Source organism: Melospiza georgiana, chromosome 17 (genome assembly GCF_028018845.1).
Source record: "Melospiza georgiana isolate bMelGeo1 chromosome 17, bMelGeo1.pri, whole genome shotgun sequence".
NCBI classification, from domain to species: Eukaryota; Metazoa; Chordata; class Aves; order Passeriformes; family Passerellidae; genus Melospiza; species Melospiza georgiana.
The window spans coordinates 14,794,070-14,809,712 of NC_080446.1; the positions used below are offsets into that span (position 1 = coordinate 14,794,070).

A 15,643-nucleotide genomic window follows, 5' to 3' on the forward strand; every position below is an offset into this window, starting at 1 on the left:
AGATCACCGTGGGACCTGCCTTAACCTTCTATCCTGGTTTAGGGTAAATTTGGGAGAGAACCTCTGAAGGGTTCTCTCTGAACCCATCACACCTTCCCTGAAGTATGGTGGTGAGGAGCTTGGGTGGGTGGCACCAGCTGAAGTTACTGAAGATGAAGCCAACAGGAAAACAAACGTTCATATATCCCACCTTGAGGTTTATGAACCATCACTTCAGTGTTTTTGTTCTAGTCTTCAGGTTGGGCGCCTTGGGCAAAGCACCAGAGCTGCTGCAGAGGTGAAATGCCAGGGACAGCACAGGGCCCCTGCACTGCAGCAGCAAAGACCAACACACACAAAGAACAACACACACAACAGGGTCCTGCAGCCCTGACCCACCCTGGGAATTCATCCCCCCTTTCAGGAGCTCAGAGATGGCCCACGGGGATCTGGCTGGATGGCACCACCCTCTCTCTAAGCCACCCGGGTCCCCGGGGCTCGCTGGGTGCATCACCCTGGTGGGACACAGCCCCAGGGTGCGGGTTTCTCGGCTGTTTAGGTGGCCTGGAAAGGCCCAGGGTGGCCTTGGACAGCCCGGCGCTTCAAAGGACGAGGAGAGACTTCTGATCTTTTCTTGGTCTAGGTGTTTATTAATTGTTTATCTAAAAGATTTTCTTTCAGCCCAACAGAGGTCTGCACAGCAAGCCAGCCATGAGCACACTGAGAGCCTCCGGGGCGGTCACTTATCTTTATACCCGAAGTTACGTGTACAATATTTATGATTTTTCCCCAATACCTTCTATTCTTATTAACCGGTGCACTTCTAGTAAAGACCAATCCCAAAGTGCCACCATCACCACAGAAGATGGAGGCCAAGAAGAAGAAGAAGAAGGACAGGACACGCCCCAATTCCTCCATCTTACTTCTCTAGACCCCCCTGTACAGAAATCCTAAACCCTGTGTATTATACTCTAACTAACTTATCCCTTCACCATTCACCCCAGTGAAATCCTCCCAGTCCTCATACAGGTGTCATCTCCTGTGTAGGATCAAAGTCCAGCCACCAGACACTTCTGGCAACATTCCAGGACTCCCGAGCCCCCCAAGGGTGGTCTTGGTCGCTCTGCACCCTCATTCTGAGGTGCTGAGATCCCACACCAGGGCTGCACAGCTCCTCCCCAAACCCAAAGCTGGGGAGTTCTCTCCCTTCTCCCCTCTCTGCCCAGGCAGCAGCACCCTCACAGGACTCTGCACCTGCAGCTCCTCCCTGTCTGGGTGGGTGCCCACACTGAGATGGGAAGCAGCACATGGAGTGACTGGAGAACACTGGCAGGAGCATCAGGCTCCCTTCAAAAACCACTTTAATGCTTTCACTCCCCAGACTATTGAGATGCAACATGATTTTCTTACCAATGAGCTCCACTGTTCCCAGAGCTACTGGGGTGCAGAGGGTGTGCAATTCTGCACACTCTCTATCTCCTGTTGTCCTGGGAAACATCACCATTGGAGAATTTCAACCAAGGTTTTGGAAAATACTAAAAATTGACCAGTGCAAAGTTACTAGATAAGAATCTTTAAAATTTATTGGACTAATTGTGTTACATTCAATATTTGATGTGTTTCTTCTGGACAAAGAATTGGCATAAATACAAACAAGCCTTTGTGTGCCTTCCCTAAACAAATAAGAGATAAAGTACTAGAGACAACAGAACATAGTTCACATCTTCATATTTACATTTTACCTTTACAACTTAGCGCCAGGAATATTTACAGAAAAATACAGTAAGAACAGAACGTTCATGTCTTGGCAACATATAGGAATTCATACAAATTGTCTATGATTGAAGCACATGATATCTGGCATTCTCACTTCTAATTGCTCCTGCTAAATCCATGGGGAAAAAGGCTGTGTTTGCCTTCAAAGGTATCACTCAATTACACAATCAGGAAAATGCATCAAATTTGTCTGTGAGGCTGAAATTTAGTTTTCTCCTCCTCCTGGGCATGCAGAACCTTGTGAAAAGAAACACTGTGACCTACAGAGCACCAGCAGGTATGGCCTGGGCTGCTCCCCCTCCAGCCTTGCACACTGCTACCCACAGATGCACCAATTCCACAGGCACTGTCCCCCCTCTCCTCCTTGCTGTAAGGCCCTAATGCCTTCCTAGACGTACCTTTAAAAGAATGGCTTTTCTTTAAAAGTCTCTATTAAGGTACTAAAAAGTAAATTCAACACTGTGTTTAACAATGTGACAGTGGTCACCTCCTGCTCTGTTTAAACAGAATTATGAACTCAAACTGAAAGGCTAGATGAAAAGTGTCCCCAGCCAGGTTAATTACTGTGGAACACCTGCAGGTGGAGGGGTGGAGGGATCTCTCATCCCCTCTGATGGACAGGGATGCTGACCCAAGCCACCCAAGCATCAAGTCAGGAATTCTATGCAGCAGTCTGTGATACAAAAAAAAAAAAAAAACTAGATTCTTGTATAACGCTTGCAAGTCATCATGGAAATAAACCTCATTTGCTCTGACCCTTCATGGGAAAAGCTCTCAAGACAGTACCCTGGACTAGCTAAAGCCATTGGAACTCGGTCAGATTTTGAGAGGGGATGGATATAATTCTCAAACTGGTGGAGTGCGTTTTGTTATGAAGCCTGAGACCTCCACCCATCCTGGGAAAGGAGTGAGAGTCCCTCAGGCACCCCTGCACTGGCACAGTCTGCCCAGAGTGCCCACTGCTGTGACCAGCACCCAAACCATGAGGGCTGGCAGCACAATTTTGCATCACATTTTTATACTGAACTGTGATTTTCCCAAAGGCTCGACTTTCCAGAGAGCCAATCCCACCACGTGCAGCCATGTCACAGCACCTGTAACCTGCTCACCAGCTGGTTCTACAACTCAGCTGATACATAACACATCCATCCCCTGGCACTGGGAGTAGCCACAGTGTGCCCAAGTTCCCTTCTTTCCAGACTCCTGCCACGTCATGTGGCTCTCACAGCTGTTACTGCTCCCATGGGTGTCTTTAGGTGAACATGGAAACAGACCCAAGACAGCCCTTCAGTCAAGCACAGGTCTTTTTAAAGAAAGTAAATCTTCAGGCTGTCTCCTTGACTATCCCTGTCAGAAACCACTCAGGGCTTGCCCCAGGGCCCATCTGCATTTGTGACTGCTCCTGACTGGTTGGCAGCTGTGCTGCATCAGCCAGGGCTGGAACACTCAGCCATGGTAGGTGGGGTTGCTTTTACACTATCAGTGTGCAGACACAGGGGTTGCTCAGGATGTTTACTGGTTACACATGCATTGCTCATGCCTTTTAAACCACTGGGCTCAAGTGTGTTTGGCCATTAATTAGCTCTCATAGGTACAAACACAGTGAGGGTAAATTTAGTGTTCGTGCATTAAATTGCTCCTGGCAAGAGTTTGGCAGAGGAATGAGGCTGTCCAAGTTCCCTGCACAGCTTGGCCAACATGCCCAAACACTGACCTGGAGCTCCTTCTGCCACGTGCCACCTGGGCAGCACACAGGAATGGGCCAGCCAGCACACATCCTGATACAGGGGTTTTCTTTGGGTGATTTCATTTTTTACTTTTTATTCATCTGGATCAAATTCCAGAGCTCCTGAATTGACAAGACAGTGCACTTGTTCCCTGGAGCAAGCACACATCACCTTGGTTGACCACCTCAGTCCTTTCACGTGTATTTTTAGGGGCCTGTTTCCATGAACTCTGTGAAAAACCACAAGGAAAGCCAGGAGCGAGGTCTGTCCTTGGCAGATAAGCTGTAATGAAACTATCAAGACTGCTTCAGGTCAGAACTGTTGCAAAAAGTAGATCTGAAATACCAAAATCCAATGCCTGACAAGTATTACTGCAATGCAGAGCACTGTTATTAAAACCACTTTGAAAAGAATGTGAAGAGCTCCCCAAATTCCTGCTCACTCATCCTCTTCCATTACCTGGTGCTGGAAGCACGAGGATCCTGCTGCTGTCGTGCTGCAGCTCCCAGCAGTGTCAGCCACAATCACTGCAGCAGCAGCAGCAGCTGGGATGGGCCGGGACCCAGAGGGGCTCCCAGGGCTGCCTGCTCCCACCACACCTCTGAGACCCCAACCCTGGCTGTAAACATCTTTTCCCTGCACATTCTTTGGGTCCTCAACACACCAAAGCCACAGGCTGAAAATGAAAACTCCTGACCTAGGTGGAAGGGAAGCACTGCTGCCGAACATGAGAACATACTGGAGATTCAAAACAATGTGAATTATAACTCCAAAGGGGCTTTCATGGCATTTAAATTAATAGGGAAAAGATGAATTCGTGAATTTTCTTTTTGAGTTGTTTAGTCTGTTTAACAGGAGCTTCTGAAAAGTGTTGTAGAAGCTGCAAAAACTGCTCATGCTATAAATAACAGGGAGGAGGCAGCCCCAAAATCTCAGATTTCAATCCAATGGAAGGAAGGCAAGTGATGTTTATGCTTTTTATGGAAATGGTGAGGAGGTGACACAGACACTTGAAAATAAATTAAGTAGTTGCATTAAAAAAAGAGTTAAAAAATAAAAATCAAGCTACTGAAATAAAATGTGACATTTTGCAACAGATCTGAAAGTCATAACCTCGCTTTTATAGAATCAAAAGCTCTATCCAATAATAACTCTTTCTGGAAAGTCAGTTAATTTCAGGTGATGGTGGTTGTCTCGTATGCAGATGGACTCACTTGGAGCCCTGGTGGGAGTGGCCACATACAGCATCTGGGCTTTGGCTTTCAGGGTCTGCTTCTTCCAAGCCATCTTCCTCCTCTGGCTTCTGGTACACAGATGGGTTACACTCAGTGAAGGATTTTCTGTGGAGCACTGAAGGGGGACTCAAAATGTCTTTGAAGTTCTTACAGGGGAAGTTAATGCTCTGGAACAGACTCCTCCTCCAAGGAAAGATCCTGCTCTCTTGCCCTTGGACACGTGGGTGTAGCAAGGCATCTAAGGCAGGTTGGTTTGTATTCTTATTTCCATCCTCATATGCAGAGATGGCTTTACTTTGATTGTTTTCCCCTCAGAGCAAGACACCTACAGTTCCTAATTAGTCGGGAAAGGATGACTGGGTGAAGAGATTATTTTGCTAGCATCCAGGAAGACTAGAATTCAGTAATCTTCTGAGGGTAGGTGAATCAATTCAATATCCCAACTGCAATGTTTCAGATTCATTTCTCATTCCTCCCACGTGGTATCTGCTGACTTGTGCTAGAACATGATTTCCTGAATTCCGGAGGGCTGAGAAAATTTGTTGTTGTTATTTAACTGTTTTCATTCGTGTAGCCACCAACCTCTGATCCAATTGTCCTGGAAGATAATGACCTAGGGGTTGCAGTTCTTGAGCCCAACCTCCTGGAAAAGTGAGGTATAAAACTCTGGCTCCAGCTGCCTGTTCCGGTATTTATTGACAATATCTGCGATTTTCTGTTTTCGGCGGACGTGGGGGGGGTTGTATGAGTCACTTTCCAGCCTCTTTCTCCGACAAATATTTATTACTGTCTGTCTCACTAGAAAACCTGAAAAAGAAACAGCATTTGAATCAAGTTTAAATTCAGTCCTGCATGCCTCTTCTGGCCTCCCAGGCAAAGAATTTTGGGTTCTGTCCCATCTAAACCCAGGGAAGATGTTCGGCACCACCAAGTCAAGAACGTAACTCCATGAAGAGTTGATAGCAGACAGCCATGGTCCCCAGGCTTGTAATGACCATCATTGTAAAGAAGGAAGAGAGGGACTCACTCAGTGGTACCCTAAACTAACCAGAGGAGAAGGAGGAGTATCCTCAGCTTTGCCAAGCCAAGCAGCTGCCTGGAAGAAGCACCCTCGGGACAAGAGCACAAACCCAGGGCAGCCAATACAGGAGTCACAGTACCACAAACCCAGCTGTGCTGCACATCTGGACCTTAGGTGGGCCCTAAGGTCATACCAGGTAATTCCAGGGGAGCCCTGAGAATGAAAAAAGTACCTGTCAGCACCTTTTTCCAGTAGGAACTGCAGAGCCTTCCCCTTGGAAAGGAGATGAGGAAAGACCTGATGGGTTGTGGCTGCAAACAAATTTCTCTTCCCCTCAGTGCCTTGTCACTTTTGTCACCCTCTGTAACTCACACTGCTGGATGCTGATGGAGGAGGAGTATCAATCAAAGTAGTAGCACTCAAAAGCTGGCAGCTAGCTTTATCTTACTTTATTCTGAAAGGAAATTTCTATGCTTCTAAGGAAGGAAGCATCCCTTACACCCCTTTGCTGTTCTTAAGCTCCTTCTCAAGCTCCTTCTTAAAGACAGAAACATGTAGAGAACCTCACTGCACACAAACTACACCTGCTGAACTTAGAGATGAGAAAAATTTCACTGTATTAACAGTCCTGATGCAGCAGAAAAACAAGCCCAACTCTAGGAAAACATACCTGATAATTTTTCAGTAAAAGCCACTGTCATCAGCTGAATTCATAAATGTTATTTAAGGGCCCAGGCTGGCTTCAATTTGCCAATCACTGAATTAAGCATTCAAGCCCCAGAATCTGAAAGTCACCTCCAACAGCAGCTATGTACAGGTACCCTAATGTTCATGACTTCATTTGACTCTGTCCTGTGTACTGCTCTTGCTGGGTGGGACTTCCAGGTACTGAAGCTAAATAGCACCAATACCAGGACAGGTCCATGAATCTATCCAGGAACAGAGGAAAAGGCAGAGGGCACACATGGAACCTGTTAACACACACCTTCACGGTATTTTTATTGAACACAAGAAAATCCTCAGTTGCTGTGGTTTTAATCCCTGTCTGGCTTCTAAACCAGAAGGAACACACAGCATGCCAGCAAAGTAACAAATTCCATAGCACCCTCTGGTGCACCTTGGATCTCTGTGCTAAATACCAGGGTCACATTTGGGATCACTCCTATTTAAACAGGCCCTGTTCCTACTTCCAACACTCCTTCCTGCTATTCTGGCAGCCAAGTGCTGCCCACCTGCTCCCTCTGCTGTTCTTGCTCCCACAGTTGCTGCAAAAAGCATGGCTTTCATTGGTTCAGCAATGCCTAACACTTTTTCCAAAGAAAGATTCCAGACCGTGTACTTTGCAGATATATCATTATTATTAAAAAAGCCAAAAACATGAACATCCCTAAAACCCTTTAGCTTACCAAGAGCTCTCCTACTGACTATCATTCCATCCACCAGCGGGATAACCATGTTGAATTTCCCAGTTGCTCCTTGTAGTTTTATCCTGAATAAGCCAGTGTTTAGAGGATGGATGAAGATCACAGGAACTTCCTTCTCAGGAATGGTAGATCTTAAGGAAAAACACAATTGCTGAATCAGTTTTAAAGCACTATTTCAATTAATGACCCCTTTAAGTGTTAAAACAAAGTTTTAAAATGCCTCATGGCTAAGGCAGCAGGATCCTGGGGCATGTTCTGAACCCTCAGAAGAGCTCTGTCAGTTGTGCCATGCCTATGATGTCAGTCCCCACAGCACTGGAGAGCCCTGCAGCCAGGCTGCAGTGTGTATGCAGCATTAACCACTCACAAGGGAGCCAGTCAGGAGGGAGGCTCACCACAGACTCAGATAATACTGCACATTTTCTGTTCTTTAATTCATATTTTATCTGCAGTGATATGAAGAAGTCTTTCACTTTTTCAACCAAAAACCAGTCCACTGAGAAACCAATAAAAATAATGAAAATAAGAGTGGCCTTACCTCAGGGAAGTGCTACTATTGGCTGTGGTTTCCACACCAGTGCTAGTCTCAGATAGCAGATCAGGGAGGGGGAAGTTTTCTGTAAGAACAGGATGCACCAAATACAGTTTATCTAACACAGTTTTGCATTTGTTTTCTTTTTGTTGACAAGGTAAAATTATTTATTATCAGTCAAAACCATGCAGTCCTGCAGTCCTCAAGCATTTATAGCAGTATTGTTCTCGCACAGCATCTTTGGCTTCCAGTTTCAGCATTCATGGAGGGTACACACATCTCAGCCATCTGCACTCAACAGATCAAGTCCCAAACCTCAAATTCTCTCAATCCAAAGGTCTAAAATCTCTAGGGGAACCATGAAAGCAGGAAGGGGATGAACTACTTCAACCACAAAAAGATCTTTCCAATTATTGTTCACTACATCTTCACCCATTCACAAGTGACCAGCCTCCAGAATACTGCAAGGAGCATTGAACAATGCCATCCATTCACACCTATGGTTCCCTTGAGCCCTGATCCCACAAACATGATATCCTTCCTCAAATCCAAGCTCTCTGGATCTCTACCATAATCTACAGCTCTGCTGCCATGCAAGTGGTAACAAAGACTAAATAATGAACATGAATGAGATAAAAGTAAGAACTTGAGTCCCTTAAGGGGATTTGGCACTTCTCACCACCTTGTTCAGGGGTTAAGAGAAGTTCAGAATTACTCACAAAAGTACAGTTCAGGCAGCAGGAGAGTGCTTCCAGCAGAAGGAGCCTAAGGCCCAAATCCAGATGAGGCCACCAAAGCTGGGATGTTAAGTGCACACAACAGCTGGAGCAAGCAGAGGGAGATCATGGCAAGCCATGGACACACTCTGAGATGGAGCAAGAGGGAGGGCAGGCAGTTGGACCCAGGGTGATAACCTTGACTACAAAGTGACAGCTTTTCAGTGTCCAGACTCAAAGATGTACCAGAAGCATAAGGCCAAAGCCAAGAACATAAGGAGCATATGGCAGAGCCTCTGGGCTAGGAGTCACTTCCAAGAGCTGCCCCATCCTCCATCCAACTGCCAGGCTTACTGAGGCTCACAAACTCATTTCTGCAGCTTCAGGCCCAGAACTCTGGGAGATTCCTATGGCTGCTGAAAGAAACAGTCAAGCAGTTGTGCCTGTGTAGCACAGCTGGTGTCCCAGCAGGGAAGGGGGTACACTGCCAGCCAAGAACAAAGTGGGTCAGGGACACCAGCTTGGAACACACTCTGGGCCAATGTCTGGACAAAGAAATGATGATGCAGAACTTGCTGTTTGCTTCCTGATCTCAGTAAGGCTCTGAGGGACACGCTGTGGACAAGGTGGTCTTCCCAAGAATTTCTATCTACACTTAACAGGAAGCTTCCTATTGACTGCTGCTCCCATTCCCTTAGTCTGGGAGGAGCTAAGGCCTTAATTAAGGTCCACCCTTACTGCCAGACTGGGAACCAGGATTAGAAATCAAAGACAGAATAAAACAGCAGCTCCTGGCCAGTCTTGCAGACACTGGTGGGCTAGGCCAGTGCACAGAAACTCTCACATAGCACTGAGGCCAGGCCATGGCTTGGAACCAGCACACAAGAAACTCCTGGGGACAAAGAATTCCTCAACGCTGCTCACCATGGCCATGCCATGGCTGTAACAGGATAAGCAAAGCTGGGTCTCTCCCAGAGCAGCAGTAACCTGAGCCAGAGAGGAAACACCAAACTAAGAAAGTTGCACAAGGAGCCAGAGCTTGCCTGAGCAACACAGCAGAAAGGGAGCATGGAGCAGGCACCCTGAGTGCAGAACAGAGTCCTCCCCTGACAAGAGAATATGGAGTTCCAATGGTGCCATCACACCAAGGAGGATGATGATCCCTCCAGCACAAAAGCAGGAGGTGTCAGAAGCCATTATTTTAAAGGAAGAAAACCAGATCCACTCCTAGGAGACAACAGCCAAGGAGGACTCAAAAGCAGGGGAACATACCCGCCTTGGGTGCTGAGCTTAAGAAGGTTCATTACAGCATTGAACAGGTACTGCAGTGCTAAAGGAACCTTCAGACCTCCATATGCCACTGACTCAGGTACACCCTTACGCATCACAACTCAAATACTGAAGAACTGATTCAGAATCTTAGTGTTATAGACATTAATAAGGACTTATTTTGATTGTGAGGGTGGTGAGGGCCTGCCATAGGTTGCCCAGAGAAGCTGTGGCTGCCCCATCCCTGGAAGGGTTCAGGCTGGATGGGGCTTGGAACAACCTGGTTTAGTAGAAGGTGACCCTGCACAGGGAAGGGGGGTGGGACTAGATGAGCTTTAAGGTCCCTTCCAAATCAAACCAGTCTGTGGTTCCATGGCCTAGCATTTTATTTAATTAAAAAAAAAAAAGGGGTTTTCCTCTGGTTCCTACCCAATTGTTCCTTTAGTTAGAAGTTGTACATACCTATATCATCATAGCGCTCCACCCAGACCACGTACACTTTGGTTTCAGGTCCCATTGGGGGGATGGTCCGGCCCTGAGGCATCCTCTTGGATCTAGCAGTAGGACTGAGCTGTTTCCAACATAAGGGAAGAGTGGCATTTGCAAACACCATAAATCCAATAATGCAGCTAACAAGTATTTCCCAGCTGCTCCTCAGTCATTCGTATCTCAGCCAGGTACAACCTCTGCCAGCTATTGAGCAGGGGCAGCTGTGCTGGAACTACTCACTGCAATCTGGGGCACCAAGCTACTAGTATTCAACATAAACTAATATATATATATATAATCAACCTTGAATCAGTTATATGTTTTTCTTAATGTTCTTAAAGACCTTAAATGAATAACTAAATATACATTTGGAAGTGAATTCTAAACAAGTAATCAGCAGTAATAAGTTTTTTGCTTACAGCTACAACAGCTCGTGGTTTTCTGCTTTGTTAGTGTAGAAAAGCAACTTCTGGTACTTCAGACACAACTGACACTGTAACTAGGTAGGTAAGAAAAGTGTTCATATCTATCCATCCCCAATTTCCAAGCATGGATTTGAGGCTGAATTACTCTGTAAATACTGCATATTCTCTTCCCTGCATGCATTTCAAGATTTCAGGATGCAGAGTATTACCACTTAGCATGTCTAGGTGTTATATTTAAGTAATGTAATCTTGCTATCTCCTACTGTAGAGGCAGGACCAAAGCAGATATCAAAGATTAATGACAAGAAACAAATAGTTCTACACACCAGGAAACCAAATCATAGATGATCAAAAATTCTAAGCATTGCCAGCATGCCTCTTGAAAGAAAAAAAAAAACTTGCATTTTTTAATGCAAGTTTTGCCTTACCCGCTGGGAGGGATTAAGATTGTCTGTATGATTGGGGAAGAGTTCAAGTGTCAGAGGCTGCTGCTTCAATATTCCTGGCAGCAGATCCATGTTGGAGTCACTTTCTTGGTCAGAAACACTGCTTTCCAGTGAATCAGCTGTAAGTCAGAAGAAAAAAAGATGGGTTTTGTCTATTCTTCCACCAAAAAAATTAGGCTGCCATCATATATAAGGTTTTGATACTAAAAACTGTAAGGCTTCTGCAACTAGACATGCATAAATGTATGGTCAAGTCAATATAGTCCTCATAAGCAGGAAGATAAGTTAGGAGGTAATTGCCTGTTATTCCAGAAACAGACTGCCAATAAAGCACTCCCTATGAGTGCTTTACACACATCCCAGCAATTTCCTATAGAATAGTCTCCTCCTTCCTATGGCTACACCACATTTTATTCCAGGCAACTTTTAGCATGCCAAGAATGCCATGAAAGCTGTTGCTTTTCTACTTAGCAGTGGTACAAACACTCCTGTATGTGCGGCAGAAGCACATCACTGACAGGAAAGGAAAAAAAAAATGGCATCACCAGTTAATGGCAAACCACATGTCCAACCTAAAGCACCCTGGCAACAACAGAACTGCTGTGCATGCCTGGACATCTACTGAGGTTCAGAGAAAGGTACAGAGCAGATGCCACATCTGGAAGGAGTTTAAGGATTAGAATGCTGTAATTTAAACGTCCACACCTTTCTGACAAGGATCTTGCTAAACACGCTACTTTGTTAATTGATTTAGGTTTTGCTTCTGAAAGAATTCTCAAATAAAAAAACTGTTGGTTTCATTTTTGTACAGAGCATGTACAGACAGATCTTACTCAGTGATTCCACTGGTGATGGGACAACAAAGGCGATTTCTGTCAGGGCATCTGCATAATACAGCACCTTCTTCTGCCCATTGAAGATACTTGCCCCAACATCTTCTGAGATAGTCAGATCATCTGAAATGGACAGAAAAGGAGAGTTCAGCCAGAAGGAAGCTCTACTTCTTAACACTCTGCATCAGAAATGACCTTGAAATACAAGGTGCAATCAATGAGAAGAAATCATGCAAATCTCATTTTAAAATGAAAGGAGTCAAATCTCATGGCCAACAACCTTTCTCAGGTAAAAATTTTTACTGTCTTGAAGGAAAAGGCGTTTTGGGTTGGGAATGGCTTCATTTTGAACACATTTCCAATGTACTGGATTCTTTATTTCCTAGTACTCTAGTAAGCACATCTGCCACAAGAATATATCTACTGTCTATTTCTGAGCATTCCATCCAGCAACATCATGCAGTTAGTCATTCAATTTTATCACTTCAGTCTGATACTATTCTAGAATTCCAAGCCAGCTTCTACAGGCTCTTCTCAGTCTTTTCTCTGTCAAGCAGAGTTAGAAAAAGATCTGTTACCAATCAGTGCAAGAAAGGTCCTCATTTTCAGTCCCCACTGATTCCCTCACCACAACTGACCAATACAGGCTGTCAGAGCAGAGAAAGAACTTCCCTCCCCTCTTTTCCTTCCCCATGTCACCCCCAGAAAGACTAGCAAGGACTTTAAAATGAATTGTTTCTCTCTGATCCAGGTTACAGAAGGGTTCCTGGGATAGCTGTCTCAGCAAAGCCACTGGAGCAGTGAAATTCAGCATACTGACAGAGAAGTGGCCAGAGACATGTTGAAGACTCCAAGCCATTCTTCAGCATCAGGAAAAGATTCCCACATCTCCAGTGCACAGGCTCCCAAGGAGCAGCACCACAACTTGAACCATCTCTTTAGGAATTTCTTTGGTTTTGGGGGGTCTGCAGGGAAACATTCCCATGAAATTATTTTAACCACATCTCACCAGAAGCTATTTCAGACTCACAGAATCACTGAGGTTGGAGATCATTGAGGTTGGAGTCCAGCTGTTAGCTCAGCACTGCCAAACTCACCACTAACCCATGTCCCAAGTCCTACACCTGCGCAGCTTTTAAATCCCTCCAGGGATGGTGACTCCACCACTGTCCTGTGCCAGTGCCTGACTACCCCTTCCATAAAGACATTGTCCCTAACAGCCAATTTAAACCTGCACTGAGGCTATTTCCTCTCATTGTGTCATTCATTTCCTGGGATACTGACCCTGACCTGGCTACAATGCTTGTCAGGGAGTTGTAGAGAGTGAGAAGGTCTCTCCTGAGCTTCCTTTTCTCCAGGCTGAGCCCTCCCAGTTCCCTCAGCTGCTCCTCATTGGACCTGTGCTCCAGCCCATACACCAGCAGAACCAGATTAGAAGTAACCTACCCTTCCTCCCTTTTATTTCTGAATGCATTTTCTGTTTCCTTCTTCCCTGAGCTGGTTGAATTAATTCAGTTATTTAGTGGTCTGTGTTTTCATTCAAATGGCTGAAAAAATTCAAGCTGAAAAGTCCACATCAAACCAGGTCTCTTGCTAATTCAGGGACCTGCCTTCTGCAGTTGTTCTGACACAGCCACTGCAAAGGGAGGTCAGAGGGCTCTGCCTCTGAGAAAGTATAGCCTCTGTCCTTAAAGCAAAATTAAATCCAGACCTGGCCATTCTGTAATCCATCCTGACTTGCTCAGAAAAAGCAATGCCTCTGTACTCCAACCTCTCGTGAACACTTCCAGCCTTCTGTGGTTTGTACTTTTATTCCATAACTAAGAGAGAAGCCTCCAGCTGGCTGCAGATACAGGTGAAGGGCACTCCTAAGACACAGTGAATGGACAGCAGAGCAAGCGCTACTTAAGCACCTGCAGCTGTAATAGTGTCACACCTGATGCCAATATCAGGTCCAGGATGGTGAACAAGCTGCACCAGCCTTGCCACTGCCTTTGGGTGGCCAACCAGAGGCTGTGGCTCGGGAGATAAACCAGAACAGGTCTGGGCCTTGGAGCAGTGACACTGAAACCAGCCCAGATACTACCAATTCCCAGAGGATCTGATCAAGTTGTCCAAGGGAGAAGCTAACCCAACCCCCAATTTCCCATCCTGGGATAGCAGCTCACAATCCTGAGGATCATTTTGGGTGACAGAATGGGGAGAGGGTGGTATATGACAAGCTCAGGGTAGGAGTTGCTCTAGTGGAAAAAAGTGGAGCCAAAAAAGCAAAACAGAGAGCCATGTGGGGGTTTCAACACCTCCAGGACCTATAAACAGCAGCTTGAGTCAATATTTCATTTTAATCTACTTAGAGAACAGACAAAAAAAAAACCCCCAAAACAACAACAACAAAAAAAAACAAAACAAAAAAACACAAAACAAAACAAAAAAACAAAAACAAAGAAACCCACCGCACTGTATTTCAAGCCTATCTGCCAATACACAGAACAATCTCCAACAGATTTCACCTGAATACTAGTTTGGAATAATATATTAAAGACTCTTCAAATCTTAAAAAATATAGCCCAGAGGTATTTCTTTTGCTGAGGCTACTTCCTCCCAACAACATACAGACAATTAGTTTTGCTCACTCTGACTTGAAGCTTCATTTAATATTTACATGTTTCTTTCTAGCAAACATCATTAATCAAAAAAACCCAACCAAACAAATACCCCAAAATCAAAGACCAAAAAAACAAACCCAAAACAAAACAAACAAACAAAAAAAAACCCCACCAAAAACAAACCAACCACCGAAAAAAAGTGTGCCAGTGTTCAGATAGGTACACAAGAACAAAAAAATTGTCTTCTAAAGGAGCCTAAACATTTTAATTTACTACAAAGGACATTTACTATGTCTTACCTTGTTCAGGTCCCTCTTCATCACTGCAGCTGTTGATTGACCAGCTTGTTGAAACATGACCAGTCCACCCAGGGTGCTTCCCAACATCAACAGACCAGCCAAGAGACAGCAAGAACTCCAGGAAGTGAGGCTGAACAATTCTGGAAGACTCCATGTTCTTCAGGATCTGAAACCACCAGCAGCACCATGTTGGTACAAAAGCAGGAAACAAGTCTCTTCCTCCCCAGCTTTTTAATTAATTTTTTGTCACCAATTTGGCTTTGCCCAAATATAGCTAGACCACAAGCCTGGAACCCCAGACTTTCTACATGGACATTACTCCCTGCTCCTCAGCATCCCCTTACCCTGCTTGGCCTTGTCCTATTCAATCAACTTGGCTTTCTGCCAGCATTTTCAAAGCCTGTAAACCAGTGAATTAAATGGCTAGAAATTTTGAGACTCAAGCACCCATCAGAAAAAACACTGAGTACTCAGGGCAGAACCTGCATTTGCACCAAAGGTAACACAAGAGTTTTCTAGACTGTTTTCACTATTAGACCAAGTTAAAATTTGAGGTGATATTTTCCTCACTACTCACCTGTACATGACACAGACTGCTCTAAAGGGCAGGTATCACAGCCCATTGAAGTATGAAACAGATTTTCCAAAACAATTTTCAGTAGCATTGAGTGTGCACGTCAATCAAACATCACACTTGAAGTTTAATTCTACTTCTGACAGAGATCTGGGATGTTTCCACATGTTAAGGCAATTTTTATCTCATTATGACCAAGTGAGAGTTGAGCCCTTCACCAAACAGCACAAGGACACATGATTTGGATACCAGAACCACTGGGGTTGGTGGAACAAACAATCCATTAATTCTT

At 45.0% G+C, this 15,643-nt stretch overlaps 1 protein-coding gene across 4 annotated transcripts in view; it reads right to left on the reverse strand.

Annotated features, from left to right (window-relative positions):
- Positions 1 to 1,540: 1,540 nt before the first annotated feature.
- The window catches only part of RALGAPB (Ral GTPase activating protein non-catalytic subunit beta), a 60,878-nt gene continuing 46,775 nt past the window's right edge, over positions 1,541 to 15,643 (reverse strand). For all 4 annotated transcript variants that reach the window (XM_058036064.1, XM_058036063.1, XM_058036062.1 and 1 more), the window contains 7 exons: positions 14,778 to 14,943; positions 11,873 to 11,995; positions 11,022 to 11,158; positions 10,142 to 10,250; positions 7,701 to 7,779; positions 7,145 to 7,293; positions 1,541 to 5,524 (listed from right to left, as the gene is read on the reverse strand). In XM_058036064.1, the coding sequence (XP_057892047.1) occupies positions 5,331 to 5,524; positions 7,145 to 7,293; positions 7,701 to 7,779; positions 10,142 to 10,250; positions 11,022 to 11,158; positions 11,873 to 11,995; positions 14,778 to 14,943 (957 nt within the window). In that variant the 3' untranslated portion in view covers positions 1,541 to 5,330. The remainder of the gene's footprint in view (positions 5,525 to 7,144; positions 7,294 to 7,700; positions 7,780 to 10,141; positions 10,251 to 11,021; positions 11,159 to 11,872; positions 11,996 to 14,777; positions 14,944 to 15,643) is intronic.